This window comes from Salvelinus fontinalis, chromosome 31 (genome assembly GCF_029448725.1).
Source record: "Salvelinus fontinalis isolate EN_2023a chromosome 31, ASM2944872v1, whole genome shotgun sequence".
NCBI lineage: Eukaryota > Metazoa > Chordata > Actinopteri > Salmoniformes > Salmonidae > Salvelinus > Salvelinus fontinalis.
In genome coordinates, this window is record NC_074695.1 from 49,163,774 (window position 1) to 49,187,901 (window position 24,128).

At 43.3% G+C, this 24,128-nt stretch overlaps 1 protein-coding gene across 5 annotated transcripts in view; it reads left to right on the top strand.

The window, feature by feature from the left end:
• Nucleotides 1-5,241: 5,241 nt before the first annotated feature.
• Nucleotides 5,242-24,128, top strand: part of LOC129830456 (dedicator of cytokinesis protein 3-like) — an 82,275-nt gene continuing 63,388 nt past the window's right edge. For 3 of the 5 annotated variants that reach the window (XM_055893032.1, XM_055893034.1, XM_055893037.1), the window contains exons 1-6: nt 5,243-5,778; nt 14,094-14,177; nt 14,399-14,439; nt 16,613-16,668; nt 18,974-19,070; nt 21,024-21,172. In XM_055893032.1, coding sequence (XP_055749007.1) covers nt 5,742-5,778; nt 14,094-14,177; nt 14,399-14,439; nt 16,613-16,668; nt 18,974-19,070; nt 21,024-21,172 — 464 coding nt within the window. In that variant the 5' untranslated portion in view covers nt 5,243-5,741. Of the gene's footprint in view, nt 5,779-14,093; nt 14,178-14,398; nt 14,440-16,612; nt 16,669-18,973; nt 19,071-21,023; nt 21,173-24,128 lie in introns of all 5 variants that reach the window. The other 2 variants (XM_055893033.1, XM_055893035.1) reach the window with 2 other exon arrangements.

Here is a 24,128-nt window from a genome sequence, read left to right on the forward strand (position 1 = left end):
AAACTTCAGACGGGCCTGGACATGCGCTGGCTTGAGCAGGGGGACTTTGCGTGCGCTGCAGGATTTTAATTCATGACGGCGTAGTGTGTTACTAATGGTTTTCTTTGAGACTGTGGTCCCAGCTCTCTTCAGGTCATTGACCAGGTCCTGCCGTGTAGTTCTGGGCTGATCCCTCACCTTCCTCATGATCATTGACGTCCCACGAGGTGAGATCTTGCATGGAGCCCCAGACTGAGGGTGATTGACCGTCATCTTGAACTTCTTCCATTTTCTAATATTTGCGCCAACGGTTGTTGCCTTCTCACCAAGCTGCTTGCCTATTGTCCTGTAGCCCATCCCAGCCTTGTACAGGTCTACAATTTTACCCCTGATGTCCTTACACAGCTCTCTGGTCTTGGCCATTGTGGAGAGGTTGGAGTCTGTTTTGATTGTGTGAGTGGACAGGTGTCTTTTATACAGGTAACGAGTTCAAACAGGTGCAGTTAATACAGGTAATGAGTGGAGAACAGGAGGGCTTCTTAAAGAAAAACTAACAGGTCTGTGAGAGCTGGAATTCTTACTGGTTGGTAGGTGATCAAATACTTATGTCATGCAATAAAATGCAAATGAATTACTTAGTCACATTATGATTTTTTTCTGGATTTTTGTTTTAGATTCCGTCTCTCACAGTTGAAGTGTACCTATGATAAAAAATTACAGACCTCTACATGCTTTGTAAGTAGGAAAACCTGCAAACTCGGCAGTGTATCAAATACTTGTTCTCCCCACTGTATATATTTTTTAATACTTATTTTTTTGCTCAGAACTTGGGCTGCCAAATAAAACCTCCCGTGGGACACATTTGGACCGCGGGCTGCCAGTTGGGGATCCCTGAGCTAGATGTTTACATTCCATTTCCACATTGTTATGAGCGGTCACCTGTATTGTAGTGCTAAACCAGCACACACATTCATCCAGTTTTATGTGTGTGATTAAAACACCGCCCATGGTGTTCCACTTGAGATGAAGGACGGATGGGAGTCAGTATTGAGTCCATAGCACTGCATAACCCTGCCCTCCCTCCTACTCAGCATCCAACTCACTGGCTGGTCACTATGGTACTGAACATCAGAGGTACATTCATCTGTAAGTACAGTCGTGGCCAAAATTTTAGAGAATGACAAGTATTACTTTTCACAGTTTGCTGCTTCAATGTCTTAAGATATTTCTGTCAGATGTTACAATGGAATACTGAAGTATAATTACAAGCATTTCATAAGTGTCAAAGGCTTTTATTGACAATTACATGAAGTTGATGTAAAGAGTCTATTTACAGTGTTGACCCTTCTTTTTCAAGACCTCTGCAATCCGCCCTGGCATGCTGTCAATTAACTTCTGTAAACATCCTGACTGTCTTGAGCGCCCTGAAGCCTTCTTCACAATGGCAGCCCATTCTTGCATAATCAATGCTTGGAGTTTGTCAGAATTTGTGGGTTTTTGTTTGTCCACCTGCCTCTTGAGGATTGACCACAAGTTCTCAATGGGATTAAGATCTGGGGAGTTTCCTGGCCATGGACCCAAAATATCGATGTTTTGTTCCCCGGGCCACTTAGTTATCACTTTTGCCTTATGGCAAGGTGCTCCATCATGCTGGAAAAGGCATTGTTTGTCACCAAACTGTTCCTGGATGATTGGGAGAAGTTGCTCTCGGATGACGTGTTGGCACCATTCTTTATTCATGGCTGTGTTCTTAGGCAAAATTGTGAGTGAGCCCTCTCCTTTGGCTGAGAAGCAACCCCACACATGAATGGTCTCAGGATGCTTTACTGTTGGCATGACACAGGACTGATGGTAGCGCTCACCTTGTCTTCTCCGGACAAGCTTTTTTCTGGATGCCCCAAACAATTGGAAACGGGATTCATCAGAGAAAATGGCTTTACCACTGTCCTCAGCAGTCCAATCTCTTTCAGAATATCATTCTGTCCCTGATGTTTTTCCTGGAGAGAAGTGGCTTCTTTGCTGCCCTTCTTGACACCAGGCCATCCTCCAAAAGTCTTTGCCTCACTGCATGCAGATACACTCACACCTGCCTACTGCCATTCCTGAGCTAGCTGTGTACTGGTGGTGCCCCTATCCCACAGCTGAATCAACTTTAGGAGACGGTCCTGGCGCTTGCTGGACTTTCTTGGGTGCCCTGAAGCCTTCTTCACAACAATTGAACTGCTCTCCGTGAAGTTCTTGATGATCTGATAAATGGTTGATTTAGGTGCAATCTTACTGGCAGCAATATCCTTGCCAGTGAAGCCCTTTTTGTGCAAAGCAATGATGATGGCACGTGTTTCCTTGCAGATAAGCATGGTTGACAGAGGAAGAATAATGATTCCAAGCACCACCCTCCTTTTGAAGCTTCCAGTCTGTTATTCGAACTCAATCAGCATGACAGAGGGATCTCCAGCCTTGTCCTCGTCAACACTCACACCTGTGTTAATGAGAGAATCGCTTGACATGTCAGCTGGTCCTTTTGTAGCAGGGCTGAAATGCAGTGGAAATGTTTTTTGGGGGTATTCAGTTAATTTGCATGGCGAAGAGGGGCTTTGCAATTAATTGCAATTCATCTGATCACTCTTCATAACATTCTGGAGTATATGCAAATTTCCATCATACAAACTGAGGAAGCAGACTTTGTGAAAATTAATATTTGTGTCTTAACTTTTGGCCAGGATTGTACACAACAAACATTCTGAGACTCAATCATCGGTTCATTGTATCTTATGAATCTTTATTTATGTACAGTAAAGTTATTTAATCCGGAATGTATTTGTTCTCAATGTACAGCATGACATTCTGCATATTGTGCTCTGACCCAGGGCGGCAGGAGTAGAATGTTATACTCCAGGTAGCTGTGCTGGTTTTCAAGGCAAAAATATTAGATTGTTTTTCCCCAAATATATTTTCATGAGGACTTTAATGGGTTTCAGAGTACTGACAGGCAGGCCACATTCTTTGAGCCCTCTGCGTTCTGAATGTTGTAAGCTGACTGGATTCAAGAACCCACTAATATGTTTGAGGCAATCTAGGGAAACAATGTTGTACAAGACGGAACAAGTCAGGTACAATATTTTAATTCATATAATTTCACACATACAGTGCATTTGTAAAGTATTCAGACCCTTTGACTTTTTCCACATTTTGTTAGGTTAGTCTTATTCTAAAATGCATTCAATTGTTTTTTCCCCCTTATCATCTACACACAATACCCCATAGTAACAAAGGGAAAAAATAATTATATAACTTCAGACCCTTTTACTCATTACTTTGTTGAAGCACCTTTTGGCAGCGATTACAACGCAAGTCTTTTTGGGTATGACGCTACAAGCTTGGCACACCTGTATTTGGGGAGTTTCTCCCATTCTTCGCTGCAGATCCTCTCAAGCACTGTCAGGTTGGAGGGGGGAGCGTTGCTGCTCAGCTATTCTCAGCTCTCCAGAGATGTTCGATCGGATTCAAGTCCGGGCTCTGGCTGGGCCACTCAAGGATATTCATTTTGCCCACCAACCAGGACAATGGATCGGATACCAGCCGGCGACCCAAGACAACAACGTTCAACCATGACTGCGTGGCCATGCACGCCTCCCACTCAATCATCAAGTTTGCAGATGACACTACAGTGGTAGGCTTGATTACCAACAACAACGAGATGGACCTTCAGGGGGTGTGGTGTCAGGAAAATACCCTCACACTCAACATCAACAAAACAAAGGAGATGATCGTGGACTTCAGGAAACAGCAGAGGGAGGAGCCCCCTATCTACATTGACGGGACAGTAGTGGAGAGTTTTAAGTTCCTCGGCGTACACATCACGGACAAACTGAAATGGTCCAACCACACAGACAGCGTCGTGAAGAAGAAGAAGGCGCAGCAGCGCCTCTTCAACCTCAGAGGGCTGAAGAAATTCAGCTTGTCACCAAAAACACCCACAAACTTTTACAGATGCACAATCGGAGCATCCTGTCGGGCTGTATAACCGCCTGGTACGGCAACTGCTCCGCCCATAACCGTACGGCTCTCCAGAGGGTAGTGAGGTCTGCACAACGCATCACCGGGGGCAAACTAGCTGCCCTCCAGGACACCTACACCACCCGATGTCATAGGAAGGCCATAAAGATCATCAAGGACAACAACCACCCAAGCCACTGCCTGTTCACCCCGCTATTATCCAGAAGGCGAGTTCAGTACAGGTGCATCAAAGCAGGGACCGAGAGACTGAAAAACAGCTTCTCTCAAGGCCATCAGACTGTTAAACAGTCTAACATTGAGTGGCTGCTGCCAACATACTGACTCAACTCCAGCCACTGGTAAAATGTATGTAATAAATGTATCACTAGCCACTTTAAACAATGCCACTTCATATAATGTTTATATACCCTACATTACTCATCTCAAATGTGTATATACTGTACTCTATTGTCCACTGCATCTTGCCTATGCCGTTCTATACCATCACTCATTCATATATTTTTTTAATGTACATATTCTTATTCATAACTTTACACTTCTGTGTATAAGGTAATTGTTGTGAAATTGTTAGGTTAGATTACCGTTGGATATTACTGCATTGTCGGAACTAGAAGCCCCCATTTCGCTAAACTCGCATTAACATCTGCTAACCATGTGTGTGACAAATAAAATGTTATTTGATACTGTATTTTATACCAACTATGCAGCTCTGCCATTGCCCATTCATGTATTTATATGTATATATTCTTATTCCATTCCTTAGTGTGTGTATTAGGTAATTGTTAGATATTAATGCACTGTGTTTGCTACACTCGCAATAACATCTGCTAACCATGTGACCAATTTGATTTGAAATAACATTCTCTTGGCAGATCCCTTTTTAAGTGTGTATATAGACCAATAAAGAGGTTCTGTAGCCATTTTTTGACAGACCCTGTAAGGAAAGCCTACCACATCTCATTCTTGGTTCCAGTAACAGATGTAATAGCATGGACAGCTTGGTTCAGCCCAGGAGCTGAAGATTCAATTTTAAGGCACAGTGAAAGCTAGGTAGCTGCCCATGACCGTGAAAGCGCAATTAGTGATGGACGCAATTGCCATGAAGTTGCGCTCCAACAGTCAAATGTACATTTGTAAATGCTTAACACATCCGTATTGACAAAACGAGTCATGTGACGACCATGAAGATGGCGCATCTTACATTTTATATAGCAGTTTTCTGAAAATGTCTTGCCCCTCAATACCAGTTTGGACCGGTGGACAAAATCACGAGTGTTAATTATCGTCTGACTCAACCCAATCGCGGGGACCCGATATCACGGCGTTGTTGATCATTGGGAATCCGACTTGGTAATGAACCACAGGCTAATGACTAACCGGGAAATACATAAATAAACCGTAAAAAAACATTCCCGTTCCTATCGAGATGCTGCTGCAATAACAGCGTTTGGAGATTTAGATTACCGTGTGTATTAGGTAGGTGGACACAGAGGCTGCATCTTGTGTGACTAGGAGACTCAGCGAGCAGAGCAGACCGGAGATAAAGGAACCGCGGGCGAAGACATTGGTGGTCCATTTTATGTTGTTGCCTATAATAGCCTATATTTCTAACGAGATGTAGCCTAGTCCTGTTCGATACATAAAGAGCCGGGGATCTTCCTATAGCTTTCATTTAGCCAAATCCTCCCACGATATCGACAGAATGAGGCTTGGTCTCCAGGTGGGAAAATAACAAAAATCCCAAGATGTGGATACCGACTGAAGAGGAAAAAATCGGAGTTGGTGAGTCCATTCAGTATTTATCTGGCTATTTGTCTTTTTTTAATTAATTATTTTCAATTTGATTTACTTTTCTCAATCAAAACGGATTATTTTCTTATGAAGAAGCGTTGTGACGATCACAGCTTCGGATTTGATATCATGTTTGGTCATACAGGTTATTATATGTTACTGTAGAGTATTCGCATCTAACAGTCACAATGTCTCGCGTTTTAAATTCCCGTAATGAGGCTATAGCTTAACAAAACACAGTCTATCAGCTGTGCTTAATGGCTGAGGATAACCCGACAATAAGAAAAGGTAAAATATAGGTTATTGCGTGGGATGATATAGGCATGCTACCTCTGTATGCCTGTATCACCAGTGGGCCATCCATAACCCAGTCCTACAGTATGCTTATCATTCATTCATACTAGGCTACATTGTATGTTTTGAAAATGCGTCAATAATTGTGTTCAGTTAGGTTCTGATGCTCTTCAATGCCTTTCTGAAAAGGCATTCGACTGGAAACCACGAGGGGGCAATGGGATAGCGTTATGCCAACAGGTGTAGCCTAGAGTCTGAGTATGCGCATGCTTACCTGTCGGCATTTGTAACACAGCGCCACGACTACTTCGCTACTACTACTACCATCTGTGATCTCCAACCACTATGTCATAATGCTCAAGCCGAATCATTGTGAACAGTGCTAGTAGCCCCAGAGGTAATGGGTAATTTATATCAAGAGTATTGGAACTATCTGCAAAATGTTCCTGGAGAGTCATGTTGAGTCAGTTCGTTCAGAACACACACACTGCATTGCTTGTTGTAGTATAGGTTCGACAAATACCCAGACTCCAGAACTATTGATTGGTGTTCAACAAAGAGAAGCCACTGATTTGTCATTGGTGGAGGACGGGTGAGAAGCAACAGTTTGGTGAGAGCACACAGTGTACTGTACCTTTTTGATTTAACCAGCCATCCTTTTCGTTTCGCTGTCCGTGGTGCTGAAAATTATGCTTCAACCAACCTCTGGCCAGCGTGTCGCTGTCCAGGGTGCTGGAACGCAGAAAGCAGTGCATTTAGACCAGCGTTTGTCAATTCCGGTGGCACAATTTTGTAAGCGCAACATTGCAGTGCACACACCTGATTCCGCTAATCAACTAATAGTCACGTGTGTTAGTGGTGGTTAGAACAAAATGTGATACCCTATACGTAAGCCCACGAATTGAAAACACCGACGTAGGCTACAGCCAGAGGCATAGGACTGCACACTGTTAAAAGACCAGCGGTGTCCATTTTGCTCTACTACTCAGAATTTTGCCAGAGTATACAAAAGCCACATCATATTCATCAGATTTGTGGGCTGCTGCTAAAATTTGATACTACTTGATATTTGAAGCTGTCCTTTGTGAAAACCATGTACCATGTTGAAAACTACAAACTGACATTGAGTTTTCAGTTTTGATTGGAAGTATCTACTTGGAGTCTGACTATTACATTTGGGACACATTTCTTCATCCCCCTAATGTTCAGCATTGGGGCAATTGTATCTCTTCCCAAATCCGTGTTAGGGGCAACTTCTACTATACAGTCTAAAACGAAGTACGGTATCTGATCCTAGATCTGTATTAAGGGTAACTTCTACCATACTGTCTAAAAGCTGCTGTGGGCCTCATTCCTCCCATCTTATCTTAATGGGCTCAGGCTAACAAAGAACATTTAGAACCTACATAATGAAAATTGAATGTCTCCCTTTTAGAAAACCTAATTTGTTTCCTTGTTTTTTTTATTGGACATAATACGTCTCTGTGAATGTCTTCGTCACTATACAGTATCTCACCTCTGTGTCCTCCTCCCAAACTTAGCAGGTGATTTGCAGGTAGTTCCAACAGTTGTATCGGGTGGTAGTGAGGTGATATGGTAGTTAGCGATAGCTGTACACATGACTGTATTCACTTCTCACTCTGGTTCAGAAACATCTGCCCCTCATGTGGCTCTGACATTGGCATGCCCTTGCACCTCCACATGCAACGGCTCAAGTGCAACTCAATATAGAAATAAGTTGAAGTCGGAAATTTACATACACTTTAGCCAAATACATATAAACTCAGTTTTTCACAATTCCTGACATTTAATCCAAGTAAAAAATCCCTGTCTTAGGTCAGTTAGGATCACCACTTTATTTTAATGATGTGAAATGTCAGAATAATAGTAGAATGATTTATTTCAGCTTTTATTTATTTAATCAAATTCCCAGTGGGTCAGAAGTTTACATGCACTCAATTAGTATTTGGTAGCATTGCCTTTAAATTGTTTAACTTGGGTCAAATGTTTCGGGTAGGCTTCCACATGCTTCCCACAATACGTTTGGTGAATTTTGGCCCATTCCTCCTGACAGAGCTGGTGTAACTGAGTCAGGTCTGTAGGGCTCCTTGCTCGCACATGCTTTTTCAGTTCTGCTCACAAATTTGCTATAGGATTGAGGTCAGGGCTCTGTGATGGCCACTCCAATTCCTTGACTTTGTTGTCCTTAAGCCATTTTGCCACAACTCTGGAAGTATGCTCGGGGTCATTGTCCATTTGGAAGACTCATTTGCGACCAAGCTTTAACTTCCTAACTGATGTCTTGAGATGTTGCTTCAATATATCCACATAATTTTACTTCATCATGATACCATCTATTTTGTGAAGTGCACCAATCCCCCCTGCAGCAAAGCAACCCCACAACATGATGCTGCATCCCTGTGCTTCACGGTTGGGATGGTGTTCTTCGGCTTGCAAGCCTCCCCCTTTTTCCTCCAAACATAACGATGGTCATTATGGCCAAACAGTTCTATTTTTGTTTCATCAGACCAGAGGACATTTCTCCAAAAAGTACGATCTTTGTCCCCATGTGCAGTTGCAAACCGTAGTCTGGATTTTTTATGGCGGTTTTGGAGCAGTGGCTTCTTCCTTGCTGAGCGGCTTTTCAGGTTATGTCGATATAGGACTCTTTTACTGTGGATTTAGATACTTTTGTACCTGTTTCCTCCAGCATCTTCATAAGATTTGCACTTTTCGCACCAAAGTACGTTAATCTCTAGGAGACAGAACTCGTCTCCTTCCTGAGCGGTATGACGGCTGCGTGGTCGCATGGTGTTTATACTTGCGTACTATTGTTTGTACAGATGAACGTGGTACCTTCAGGCGTTTGGAAATTGCTCCCAAGAATGAACCAGACTTGTGGAGGTCTACAATTGTTTTTCTGAGGTCTTGGCTGATTTATTTTGACTTTCCCATGATGTCACGCAAAGAGGCACTGAGTTTGAAGGTAAGCCTTGAAATGCATCCACAGGTAAACCTCCAATTTTCTGGAATTTTCCAAGCTGTTTAAAGGCACAGTCAATTTAGTTTATGTACACTTCTGACCCACTGCGATGGTGATACAGTGAAATTATCTGTCTGTAAACAATTGTTGGAAAAATTACTTGTGTCATGCACAACAAATATGTCCTAACCGACTTGCCAAAACTATAATTTGTTAACAAGAAATTTGTGGAGTGATTGGAAAAACGTGTTTTAATGACTCCAACCTAAGTGTATGTAAACTTTCGACTTCAACTGTGAATTAGAAAGTCATGGCAATTTGAAGCTATGACATCTTGGACAATAGTATGAATGGACAGCCATAATTAAGTAAAGCAGGACATACAGCTAATGTCCAATTGGTAGGGGGATTACAGAGTTTGGTGTACCCTAAGCAGGTTTTAACCCGCTGAGGACACAACCACTCATCACCTCCTTTGCTGCAGGTTGTTAAACAGAACTTGAGTAAAAACGCTTCTGGAATCAATGGGATTTCTGCTCTCATCAGTAGAAAGTTCAGCGTTAGTCCAATATGGCCTATTTTTTAACATTTGTGTGTGTGTGTGTTGCGTGCGTGCGTATGTATGTAGGTGGGCGGCATGTGTGTCTGTTGGCATCTGTGTATGTGTTCATGTGTGTTTGCGTGAGTGTTTGCTCTTTCGAAATGTAATAAAAGGTAACGTGATCATCAAGTAGTCATGTGATCTCCACTGCAGATGGGTGCCATACTCACTCAGACAGCTGTGGTTGCTGTTCTGAAATCAGATCTGACAAAAGCACTCGGGCACTCGCGTGGCAGAAGTCCTTAGGATAGCTGGACCTGAGAACAGCCCAGTGATGCGGTGTGTGTCTGAGTGAGTGTGCATTCAGGTCATGCTGAACAGCATGACTCATTGGGCCAAACAGAAAAAGCTCTTGTGTCATTTTTTACTTTGCCATTTGAGTATCTGGGACAGGGTTACTGAATCTAGGAGAGAAGCAGGACCTCCGGGGTCTGCATGCTTAGCCATTCCAGTAATGCATTGTGACTAAAGGAACTAATCTGTGATGCGCTTCACTGTGATCACCAGCCCTACCAGTAATGTTTGGTTTGGCTCTAAAAGCATCCAGAAAGTTTCTATTCAATACAGCTCTTAAATAATAGTAAAACAATCACAGATTTAAGAATGAACTGCATACAGTGGTCAAAAAGGGTAAGACGCATTGTACATCAGTAATGTGATGTCCTTCAAGACATGTATTTCTCTGTAGTTTTAGATGATCTTGCAAGTAAAGATGCCGCAGTTTAAAGGGATAGTTCACCCATGTTACAAAATGACACATTGGTTTCATAACCCGGCAAGCTTTCATTGGACAAGGTATGACAGCAATCTATGCTTTGGTTAAGTTTCCCTGGCACTGTTTCCAGTCATGGGACCAATATTAGCATTTTTCGCGCATCATGTCCAAATGATCTGAAAACATCTATAATTGATTGTGAAGCTCAACTAAGTTGCTTATAAATGATTTCATTCGATGCGTGAAAGTTGCTGATATCGTCCCGTGACTTGAATGGGATATGTCATTTTTTTAAATTTGTGTGAACTGTCCCTTTAACATCCATCTGTTAGTATACTCCTTTCTGTACATTCTTTATGGTACCATAAAGCCTCCTCAGAAACAATGCCCACCCTCGGTGTACTGTTGTTATGCGGTCCCTGTTAACATAATTACTATGTAAATACATTGCTTTTGCTTCAGTTCATGTGAAGTTGGCCCAAAAAGAGATGTAGGGTTGCATTTACTCTTGTTGGTGGGGTTTGATGCTTGCTGCCCTTTAAACTGCCCTTCAGGGCATAGTACAGTACAATCTAGTACAGTATGTCTGTCTCTCAGCTTTGTTTTCCTGACCATATGTGCTGTCTGTCCGCTAAATGTTTCCATCAACACAGAATCAAAACTGAACTGAGAGAACAGTAACCTACCTCCTCCATGTTCCATTAAGCGGCATTTACAATGAGTGATGTGTATGTCTGTGGTGAAAGAATAGATGGATCATTCTTGGATGACTGTGACTTCAGTCTGGAGTTCATTATCTTATCGCCAGAGAAGCTACTTTGATTTTCATTTTGATGAATAGTTCTATAGATCAAATTGTTTCCACATTGTGGCATTTTGATGACCATACAAATTGGTGCATAGTAATGATCATTTTGTGTGCTGTGCATATTTGAGCGAGGCTATTTGCATTGATTTAGCCTGGAGACTGAGAGAGTGACACACACTGTAAAGACCTGGGTTGAGTAGACAGAGACAACCATACAAATGGCTCTGTAGACATCCATGTGATATAAAAGTGAACAATGTAAACACTGTTTTAAAAAGCCAGGATCAATTCAACTGAGCTTGTTTTCTCTTGTTCACTTTACAAACCTAACAAATGACTGATAGGAGCCTGTAACTCCACAACATTGGCCTACTAATCTACAAAGAAACACTGACTTAACCTTGATCTCTGTCTTCTGTGTAGGCAAGTCTCTTTCTCTGTGTGGGTGTGTGTAAGTAAGACTCTTTCTCTCTGTTGGTGTGGGTGGTTGGGTGGGTTTGTGTGTGTGGCTCTTTTCTCCTCTGTTTTCACACTGCAGGGAGCACAAAACTGCAGCATCTGCCAACCATCATCGTACATTGTTATGTGGGCCCACAGAAACTGCTGTTGCCTTTAAAAAATGGCTTCAGCTGAATCTCTGCAAAAAAAAAATAACATTCATCTGAATTCGAAAGTTGAGGAATTAGGAACATCTTCCTAACACAGTTATGCCATATTCAGACTTAATAGCTATCGTAAGCAGGCTCATCAACTAACATCAGTTTGTTGCAAATCATCAACAGTGGCACTTCATGCCACCTAATACTCTAACATAGTTCATACATTTTCCTTTTGCCCATTTACATATTACTCTCTCACTTCCCTACTTTTACTGTACATCTTTGTCTTGGTTTGTGTTTTCAGATGAGTGCCATTACCGTTGACTGTTGGTTATTATTTTACTCACACCAGTTGTTGATTAAGATTGTGAAAATGCCTTGTTTCTGCCAAATCTAATTTATCACACACCCATGGACTCACACATCAGCATTTTCAGTTTGAATCGGAACTCTGGCTGAACTCAACTGTTGTTGTTAAGGTCACTCCCTGTATTGCTGTAACTGTACTGTTGGGGTGGTGATGGGCACCACCCCAGTAGGTCTATGATTGATAGATAGATAGATAGATAGATGGAAAAGGAAGTGAGTTCAATACTTTTTAGAAAATGCAGATTTTGGTTTCTCGGTTTGCGTCTCAAATGACACCCAATTCCCTATATAGTGCATTACTTTTGAGGCACAATATGGGGAATAGTGATGTAATTGGAGATACTATATAGTGCATTACTTTTTAGGCACAATATGGGGAATAGTGATGTAATTGGAGATAAAAACATGGATCCAGATTTCAGCAAGGGAATATTTCAAATCCAAGTAAAGAGCAGTGTCAACAGAGCCTGTTAAAATAGAACCACAATCTCCAGTGAAACAGTCCCATCTTGTCCTGACATGGGCACTCTGCTGAGGGTCTCATAATGGTTCCAGTGTAATTAAGCAACTTAAATGAACTAGGGGACATTTAAAAGACGAGGACTTTCAAGTAGAGAATGTTTAGGCCAGGTTGGCAATAGACTTGAAGCAGAGTTAGAGAAGGTGACAAGAAGATCCCTCTTCAAGTCTTTCTCTCTTGTCTCGTAGATGGTTATATGTTGCGATTATCTCTCTCCATCTCTCTCTCTCTCCATCGGATCTATGCCCTGTGCTTGTGATTTGGACCCTGTGCGCAGCAGCGACACATCTTGCCATTTTAAAATGCCCAGATCCCTGCAGCAGTTATACAGTGAAGAAAGCCCTACAGTTTTATAGATGATCTGTTGCCATAGTTACCTTCGCAGAGGAACTAAGTGCTCGTTTCCCACAAACCGAACAAGTGCTCTGGCCTCTCCCTTCTCCCCTCCCCCCGCTCATTGGGTCCCCTGACTGGGTCATTAGCATAATGACTCACACAGAACCCTCCTCCAAGGGACACCGTTTGTGGGTTTTGGAATCGTGAATGGAGCCCTGTCGTCGCCAAACAAGTTTGCCTTGCACTGAGGCCTGTAGACATTACATCTCTGTTCTGCTGTTAAGTGACTCTGCTACTCGACTGATGCGCCATTAAGAGGTATTATAGGTAGTACTCTATAGTACGGGTCCCCTGAAGATGGCGCTAATGCATCCTTAATCGTGTTCTCTGAGTCACAGTATTTGATTCAGCCAGCAGTACCCTGCATACTTTTAAAGGGCATTGGTTGAATTTATGCTGCAGTGAGAACACACAGACAGCACACAGTTCAGTTCAGCGTTGAAGATGTATGCAAAGATATGATGGAGGAGCGTTTACCCCTACTGTTTAGCAGCAGAATGTGTGCTGTGTGTAGGGTCCGTATTTGGAGACTTAACTTAACGATGTATTCAAATCAGGACTGCTTAAGAATCAATTGCCTTTTTTTTAAATGCCTACACGCTTCAGGGAGGGGAGCCTGTTTACAGTTGGTTGAGCTGGGTTCTCCTTTGCGAGGACTTGTTTAGATGTTTGCAGGAAACAGCTTATTTAAAAAAAAAAAAAAAAAAAAAAAGCTGTGATAACAGCTTGGCGACAAACCGAAACACATGCTGTTTGAAAACATGACTGATGGGGCGGGATGCACCTCGTGGAAAGTAACACAAGGGTAAAGCCAAGGACAGAGTATCTCATCCTTAGGCTGGGTACTTGACTGTTTCTGTTGACAGGAAAGGGATGTAATGATGAGCAGAGCTTTGAGAAATCTCTATTCACTGAACAAACAATATCATAAAAAAACACGTTGGCTAAAACAGAAACAGACATAACTTCATGAAGTTAACAATGTTTACCCTTTTTTTTCTTTTTTTTTTTCTTCTCTCAGTTATTTGTAACTTCCGGGGCTCAGTATGTCAGGCCCTGGTTCTGGAGATAGGAGAGACTGTGCAGATCCTGGAGAAGAGTGAAGGTAAGACCTTCTGAATAACAGGTTATAGAGAATAACATTGTATAGTATACTCACTTTACCTTCATCTAAAATAAGCACTTTGTGGTTTGTGTGCGCGTGTGTGTGTGTGTGTGTGTGTGTGTGTGTGTGTGTGTGTGTGTGTGTGTGTGTGTGTGTGTGTGTGTGTGTATAGACATATCAACCAGCTGAACAGGGACTATGAATCTTTGGTTTCTCTTTAGGCTGGTACAGAGGGTTTTCCACCAAGAAGCCTTCAATCAAGGTAAACATATCAGCCTTTTCTTTTAGAATCACACTTTACATTCACTGCTTGTATTGCCGCTATTATTGAGAGTGGTCCTGTTAGACCAGACAGCTATCAGCCACTGTTTGTTTGAAGCTATTTACTCACAGCAAAGTGATTCCTCATTGCAAACCTCAACCTCAGCATGACAACACTAAGAAATGTAAGCATGTGTGGGCACCGCAATTAGTATGTGTTAGGTGCAATCTACCGTATTTTCTCTCCTCCCTCAGTGTGGCAGAGAATACAATGCACAGTTTGGAATGTCTGGAGGCGTTGTATTGGACGAGTAGCGGTACATCTACAATCAGAGTTCCACCATTTCTTTGATCAGTTCACCTTCCACACCCACACATACATGCTGATGGATCATCTGTGGTAAATAGTGTTTTACCACTCACACAGAGGCCTACAATGTGGCACTGTGTTTACTGTACACGTCATCTGGCTTCCAATGAGATGAGTGCAATGGGAGAATACGTTGGAGCTTGCATCTCCGATAAAAGTTCCATGTAAACTGGCAAATCTCTCCTCCAGGTAGAGCTCCATTTAACACTAGGTCTCAAAAGGTACAGTAAGAAACAAATGTGTCCTAGCTTTTATACTGTGCCAAGATGCACAGAAATACAACAATAGATCACGAAACGACAAACAGGGTTTCTTTTCGATTTTGATTCGATTACTAAGTGTGCATCTTATTTTTTCTATGGTATTATTAGTACCTGCCTGCACCTGTGGAAGTTTGTTGGATGGGTACGTACACTATATTTGAACTACATAGGTCCAGTACCTCCAGGCAACGTTCCACTATAGCTGCTGCCATCAATATGTTCTGCACTGCAGTACATGGTAATTATATATTACTGACGCATCCACTTCCGATCCAATCAATTGTTCAGTAAACCAGGTTTATAACTGTACCCGTTTCTCCGGCTTCATGTTCCAAATCAAAATGTCTGACACATGATACCAATCACTCAGTATCTTTTTATAAAAAAACGGGAGGCGAAGGTCGAGTCATGCGTCCTCTGAAACACGACCCGCCAAACTGAGCCTCTTCACACCCGCCTGCTTAACGCGGAAGCCAGCCGCACTAATGTGTCGGAGGAAACACCGTTCACCTGGCGACCGTGGTCAGCCTGCAGGCGCCCGGCCCGCCACAAGGAGTCGCTAGAGCACAATGAGCCCCCCCCCCCCCCCTGACGACGACGCTGGGCCAATTGTGCGCCACCCTATGGGACTCCCGATCGCGGCCGGTTGTGATACAGCCCGGGATCAAACCCGGGTCTGTAGTGACGCCTCCAGCACTGCGAAGCAGTGCCTTAAACCACTGTGTCACTCTGGAGGCCTCAGTCAGTCAGTATCTTAATAAGCTGTGAAACCAGTGAAGAACCTGTGATACCTTAGCCTGGCCCTGGTCCCAGATCTGTATGTGGTTTACTCCTCTTCAATGTCATGACAGTGATAGACAATACCTCTGCTGTCTCATCATTCTTTTGAGTCGAGCTGAACTAAAAGGTCAGTCAGATTTAGAGTTGTCAGATAACATACTGTTCCAGAAAGACACACTAAAACTCCTCACAATCCTGGCACATAGCTAGAGGTCTTATGGGATGTGAATGCCCATTCTGCTCTCACAACTCTCATCAGCTAGTTACAGTCCCCCACCAATACGCCTCCATTTTTATGTACTCTTCCTCCCACGCTCCCTCACTTGCCCTCATACTCTCCCTGAGCCGCCACAATTAACTGTGCTCACTGTGCCCAATTCATCACATCTGGCAGATTAGAGCCAGAGAGAGGAACTGCAAGGGTGGCAGTTGGCACTGTTCTGTCTCTCATGCCCTTCCCAGCTAAGAGACAATTGGGGCTGAGCTGCTGCATATTCAGTTTGTGTGTGTGTGTGTGTCAGAGAGTTGGAGCAGTGTTAAAATAGCCACAATCTAAGAGTAGCTTGTTGCTACAGTAGTTTTTCTCTGTCAAGAACTCTGCTCGTCTAACCACTGCTCATATCATGTACAACACAGGGACACACACATGCAACATGTGGGACATACTGTTTACATGCATGTAGAGCACAGGACTATGGTCTTCAGTTGCAGCACCTTGCTACATTTTATTTTATTTTACTTCTGCCCTTTCCATCCATCAGGGTATATTCCCAACCACCTATGTCCACCTGAAGAAATCCACAGTCACCAACAGAGGGTGAGTCTCTTTCTGTTAAATCATATGAGCCATGTTTGTCAGAGATACATTCAGGTTTGAAATGATTGCCACCCGTGATAATGAGGAGCAAAAATGACTCTATCAAGTGAACAATACAAATACTGAGCGATATTGTATGCAAAAACAATGGGGAAATCATGCTATTTTACTACTAAAAATCATGAAACTAAAAAAGATAAGGGTCAAAGTTATTGGCACCCCTCTGTTCAATACTCCAGCACCCTCCCCTTGCGAGGATAACGACTCTGAGCCTTTTTCTAAAAATGTTTTATGAGATTGGAGAACACAGTGGGAGGGATCTTCGACTATTCCTCCATACAGAATCTTTCCACATCCTAGTTATCCTTCTTCTGAGCTGATGGACTGCCCTCTTAAATTCAAATAACAGGTTTTCAATGGGCTTTAAGTCCGGAGACTGAGATGGCCATTGTGAAATGTTGATTTTTAACAATTTATTTCTGGACTTTGATGTGTGCTTGGGTTATTATTATCGTCTCGCTGGAAGATCCACTTGCGGCCAAGTTTCAGCCTCCTAGCAGAGGCAACCAGGTTTTTGGCAAAAATGTTCTGGTACTTGGTGAAGTTCACGATGCCGCTTACTAAATGTTATTGGCACTTGGATTGGAACTGGTGCTCTGCTCGCAAATATATCTTACAGCATGACAATAACCCCAAGCCCACATCAAAATTCACAAAACAATTGTTAATTGACCACAAAAATCAACGTTTCGCAATGGCTAACTCAGTCTCTGGACTTAAACCCCGTTGAAAACCTGTGGTTTGAAGGGGGAAGTCCATAAGTACAGACGAAGGGTTGTAAGGATCTGGAAAGATTCTGTGTGGAGGAATGGTCTAAGATCCCTCCCAATGTGTTCTCCAATCTCAGAAATATTTTTTGAAAAAGGCGCAGTGTTATCCTCGCAAGGGGAGGGTGTTGGAGTATTGAAAACATGGGTGCCAATAGTATTGACCCCTTATCTTTCTGCAAAATTTTTCTCTGAGAAATTGTATAATATAATTTCCCTTTTTTTGTTGTTGCATACAACAGCTCAGTATTTGTATTTATTTCATACAGTCTTTTTTGCTCAGCTTTATCAAGGGTGCCAATCATTTCAGATATAAGGTGGAGAATCACTGGTTAATGGAAGCCAAAGGAAGCTCTATCTTTTCCACGACATATTGTAGAGCTGCCATTGGGTAAGATTTATTAATCAACAATGGGGTGGTGTGTGCATGTCCCACCCATTTCTGTTGCCTCATTTCCCTCATCACTGATCTGTGAGGATCTGTAATTCAACGGCATAATTCTGCTCTGCCAGTGAAGCATGCTCCCACACACACACACTGCTCTCCCACGGACACACACGACACCAGTGGTCATCCGGGTTGTGCTGCTGTTTAAGGCACAAAAGCTGTTCATGGCAACGGAAGCAGAGAGAGGGCAGTGCAAAGAGGGAGGCAGGCAAGCTCCTATACCAGCCAGTGTTGGTGGAGATTAGATCTGCAGGCAGGGATCAGTGACAGTGTGGACCGGGAGGATAGTTCATAGTGTTATATCACCACCCTCCAGTGCACTTATAACACACATTCAGAGAGCTCTCGTTTGCTTCTAAAACAATTATAGGTGCAGACTTGGAAATTGTCATTATTACACTTCCCCGCTCAAAGGGTTGAACTTGGGAAATGTGCATTGCAGTTTAGCCTGGTTATTGATATGAAAACACCTACAGGTTCTCCCAGTGCATCAGAGCTATAGAGTATCATTCTGACTTGTTATGTAATGGATGGACTGTCTTGTGTTTTTAACTAGACACGTTTTCTATAGAACAAATGAATGCTTGACACAATTGGGGTATTTTAATGTAGGCAATACATAGTAGACCATTATGGAATCCAAAGCCAGAGTGCAGAGAACCACATTTCACAACATAAGCTGGCTATCTTCTCCTTTTCTCCTGCTTAAGGTCTTTCTCTTGTCTTCCATTTAGTCTCGTGGTTGGCACTCTGAAATATAAATTGTCTGTTGTGGTTTTGCTCTAGTGATCCTTTATAATCCTAATTTCACAATTGAGTGAAATGTAGTTTTTCATCATGAAAGAGTTATGTCATTACAGTGCCAGCACAGGGCAGTGATCTAAGTGTGTGTGTGTTGGTTCGCTCATTTGTGGGGGGGTTTTTCTCTCTATTTGTGCTGTAGGCAGATATGTCTATCTCTGTCTAATCTTTAGGTTTTCGAGTGTCTGACTCTGTTTATATAACTGTGTGTGTGTGTGTCTCACCCTAGGCTGTGTGAGACGGTGGTGCCTCTGGAAGACCCTATTATCACTGAGACCACCTCCACCCTGCAGGAATGGGGCGTGCTGTGGAAGCAACTCTACGTGGTCAGTAATCGCCTCACCTCTCACTGGGAAACCTCTGTCTAGCTTTGTGAAAACACTGACTCCATTTAAATGCAACGTACAGGGTTAGAAGAGTGGTTGATCAGAAAGGGAAAGAGGAAAGGAGCTGCACCCACCCCTGCTTGACATACTTAGCTCAAAAGATTAGATGAGAAATACATTTTTACCTGCAGTATGCAGTGTTCACCTCATTCAATAGCTGAGAAAGCCATGTCTATTTGCAAAAGACTGGGGATAGCAAAAACCATTGGGGTTGAACATACTGTATAGACATCATCATCAGCCTCCCACTGTATACATGTTTATAGAGACCTAAATATACCCGAATCTTGCTAAGTGTGGAGGGGGCAGGAGGATATACGTAGCTGAGGTTTGACCTGAGCAGAGGGAGGGAGATTTTGTCGAGCTTGGCTGGCAGCAACTTTTTACATAACCTGTCACTGAGGACTGCTTATGCTCAGAGCAGCCAAGGAGCCTAGGGCAAGACTGTGGTGATGTAACTTCCTGTCAAGCACAACAAATTCGAAACCACTGATTTAACACTACTCATTTCGGGCACTCACTCTGCCCCCCTGTGTGGTAGCCAGTGTAGCCAGTCACCACGGTTACCATCCATAAAACAGGATGTATCATTGGCTAAATCAGGGGTGTCAAACTCATTTTGCCCCGGGGGCCGCATTCGTGCACTGAAAATTGGTTATATTTCCTCATATATATATATATCAAATTGTCGTATATCCATCGTTCTTGGAATTTCTATGCTCCTTGACTTTCTAGCTTTCATTTCGGTGATTATTAGTGAGCTGGACACAGTGAAGAAACTGTAATAATGTAGGTCCATTATCATTTCTACATGGTTTTGATTTGAGTCATTTGCAAGTATATATATTCTTGGAATATTATTTATAACTCGCGGGCCGGATTAGACCCCCTTGCAGGTCAGATCTGGCCCCCACGCCATATGTTTGACACCCCTGGGCTAGATGTTTACACATTTTATTTGTTTTCCTTTCATGTTTTGCGCTCAAGGCATGTTGCAATTAGAATGCATCGTGGTACCTCGGGGAGCGATGGCCTTTGAATTAGTGTGTATCTGTTGTAATGTACATAATTAGTCCTCACAGAACAGCCGACCGAGAGGCCTAATCGGCTCTGACTAAAATCGTTGTTTTCCTACAGCCACCAGCAGGTTGAGAACATGGAATGTTTACCCTCATTAAATGTACATGAACGTTGTCGATGCGGTTAAACTTTGCACTTATATAAACAAACCTGGGAGGTAGTGTGGGCTTGTCAGGCAAATGGGAGGAATATAAAATGCTTCAATTAAAAGTGCTGTCCTTAATCATGGAGAAAAACTAATTTTGCTGATGAAACCCTGTAAGGACTGAGTAGGACATATATTTTTATTTGTATAATTAATTGTGATGGTACTTTAGCTCTATCAGTGGATCTCATGTGGTAACTATGTCGCCTCCAGTAGAAAAGAAAGACCCTTGTTGGTTGTTTGGAACAGAGAAACGGGTTTCACTGAATGGCCATTTTCTTTTATGGCTGTATAATTCCTGCCTAAGTTATTTCATGACACAGCCATGTTAGCGTGTTTCATTAACACTCATTACAGTCTCATAACCCTGACCTTCTACTACTGTCATGAGGAACACTTGCAATCTAACAGCAGCTAGTTGCCTAGTTGTGTGTCTCCATAATGGAAGACTATTTAAAACCATGGATTGAATCATGAGGGTGCCTGGAGCTGGAGTTGCTGTTACTTCCATAGCAGACCAGGGAACTCTCATAAGAATAGAGATGCTAACATAGAAACATCAGAGTCCAGACCAATATAGACATACTGTATTGTGGGAATGTCCAAGAGCCAATGTGTAATGTTACATGTATGTTTTGATCATATTGTTGTGTGTGTGATCCCCACAGAAGCACAAGGTGGACCTGTTCCACAAGCTGCGTCATGTGATGAATGAGCTCATTGACCTGCGTCGGCAGCTCATCCAGGGTCACCTGGCCCAGGACCAGACCAGAGAGATCAAACGCCACATAACCGTGCGCCTGGACTGGGGCAACGAGTGAGTTGATGTAGCGCATGGGCCAGGGCCCATATCATGTTTGTGTGTGCATTTGTAATACCGTCTGTATCCTGCTACAGAACATAATGTCGATGTAATGTATTGACACGGTCATTTAGCAGATTTGTTTATACAAAGCGATTCCTAGATAATCTATACAGTGGGTATCATAAGTATTCACCCCCCCCTTGGATTTGTATTTTTTTTAATGACTAATATACCTTGATTACAAGGCCCTCCCTCGCTCTCCCTTTGTCAAATCAGATACCGCCTCCGTTATGCTCCTCCCCACCTATAGGCAGAATACACCTCCCGTGGTAAGGATTGTTCAACGTTAATCTGACCAATCGGAATCTAAGCTTCAAGATTGTTTTGATCACGCGGACTGGGAAATATTCCCGGGTCGCCTCTGAGAATAGTATCGACGTATACACTGACTCGGGAAGGGCATAGAGTATGTTGTTCCCCTTGTAACGATTAGATACTTATCCGAACCAAAAAACTTGGATAACTTGGATCGATGGCAGCATTCATGCAAAAATGAAAGCCCAAATGACCACATTTAACCATGGCAATGTGTTTGGGAACATTGACGTGTACAAACAGACCAGCTACGGACTCCGTGAGGCAATCAGAGGCAAAACGGGACTTGCGCTGAATACCTTCCTAATATTGAGTCATCCACCCTCCTTTTGCCCTCAGAACAGCCTCAATTCGGCTGTGCATGGACTCTACAAGGTGTCGAAAGCATTTCACAGGGATGCTGGCCCATGTTGACTCCAATGCTTCTCACAGTTGTGTCAAGTTGGCTGGATTTCCATGATTTTTGGGTGGTAGACCATTCTTGACACACATGGGAAACTGTTGAGCGTGAAAAACCCAGCAGTGTTGCAGTTCTTGACACAAACCAGTGTGCCTGGCAACCTACTACCATACCCCATTCAAAGGCACTTAAATATTTTGTCTTGCCCATTCACCCTCTGAATGGCACACAAACACAATCAATGTCTCAATTGTCACAAGGCTTAAAAATCCTTCTTTAACCCGTCTCCTCCCCTTCATCTACACTGATTGGAGTGTATTTAACAAGTGACATCAATAAGGGATCATAGCTGTCACCAGGATTCACCTGGTCAGTCTTATGGAAAGAGCAGGTATCTTTAATGGTTTGTACACTCAGTGTATGTGGCAGGGACTCGAGACAATCACGGATTATAAAGGGAAAGCCAGTCACGTTGCAGACACCGACACCTCGCTCCCGGACGAGCTAAACACCTTCGCCTGCTTCGAGGACTGTGTGCTCTCATTCTCCATGGCCGACGTGAGTAAGTGATTTAAGGGTGTTAAACCTCGCCGGCCCAGATGTCTTCTCAGAGCAAATGCAGACCAGCTGGCTGTAGTTTAAAGAAATATTCAATATCTCCATATCACCATCTGTTGTCCCCAGTCGCTTCAAGATGTCAACCATTGTTCCTGTACCCAAGAAATTGAAGGCAACTCAACTAAATTACTATTGTCCCGTAGCACTCACTTCTGTCATTATATATTTTTTATTTTACCTTTTATTTAACTAGGCAAGTCAGTTAAGAACAAATTATTATTTACAATGACGGCCTAGGAACAGTGGGTTAACTGCCTTGTTCAGGGGCAGAACAGCTCAGCCTTCAACACCATAGTGCCCTCCCAAGCTCATCAGTGAGCTCAGGGCCCTGGGACTTAACCCCTCTGTGTGCAACTGGGTCCTGGACTTCCTGATGGGACGACCCCAAGTGATGAAGGTAGGCAACAACCACTCTGCCATGCTGATGCTCAACACGGGGGTGCCATAGGGGTGCATGCTCAGCCCCCTCCTGTACTTCCTGTTCACCCATGACTGCATGGCCCACCCATGTCTCCAACTCAATCTTCAAGGTTGCTGACAACACAACCGTGGTAGGCATGATTACCAACAATGACCAGACAGCCTACAAGGAAGAGGTGAGAGCCCTAGTGGAGTGGTGCCAGGAGAATTACCACTTTCTCAACGTCAACATAATGAAGGAGCTGATCGTGGACTACAGGAGAGGGCAGAAAATACGCCCCAATCCACATTGATGGGGCTGCAGTGGAGAGAGTCAAAAGCTTCAAGTACATCTACGTGGATATCACTGACAACCTGAATTGGTCCCTTCACACAGACAGAATGGTGATGAAAGGTGCACCAGCGCCTTTTCAACCTCAGGAGGCTGGGGAAATTTGGCCTGGCCCCTAAGACCCTCACAAACTTCTACAGATGCATCATAGAGAGCATCCTGTCGGGCTGCACCGTCTGCAACCGCAGGGCTCTCCAGAGGGTGGTCTGACATCAGTCTAACGCATCACTGGGGGCACACTGCCTGGCCTACAGCACCCAGTGTCACAGGAAGTCCAAGAACATCATCAAGGACCTGAGCCACGGCCTGTTCATCCCGCTATCATCTTAAACTGGCTCTCTTGAGGACCGCCACAGGAAAGGAAGACCCAGAGTTACCTCTGCTGCAGAGGATACGTTCATTAGAGTTAACTGCACCTCAGATTGCAGCCCAAATAAATGCTTCACAGAGTTCAAGTAACAGACACATCTCAACATCAACTGTTCAGACTGCGTGTATCAGGCCTTCATGGTTGAATTTCTGGAAAGAAACCACTACGAAAGGACACCAATAAGAAAAGACTTGTTTGGGCCAAGAAATACGAGCAGTGGACATCTGTCCATTGTACAATGACCCAACACACCTCCAGGCTGTGTAAGAACTATTTGACCAAGAAGGAGAGGTGATGGAGTGCTTCATCAGATTATCTGGCCTCCACAATCACACGACCTCAACCCAATTGAGATGGTTTGGGATGAGTTGTACCGCGGAGTGAAGGAAAAGCAGCCAACAAGTGCTCAGTATATGTTGGAACTCCTTCAAGACTGTTGGAAAAGCATTTGAGG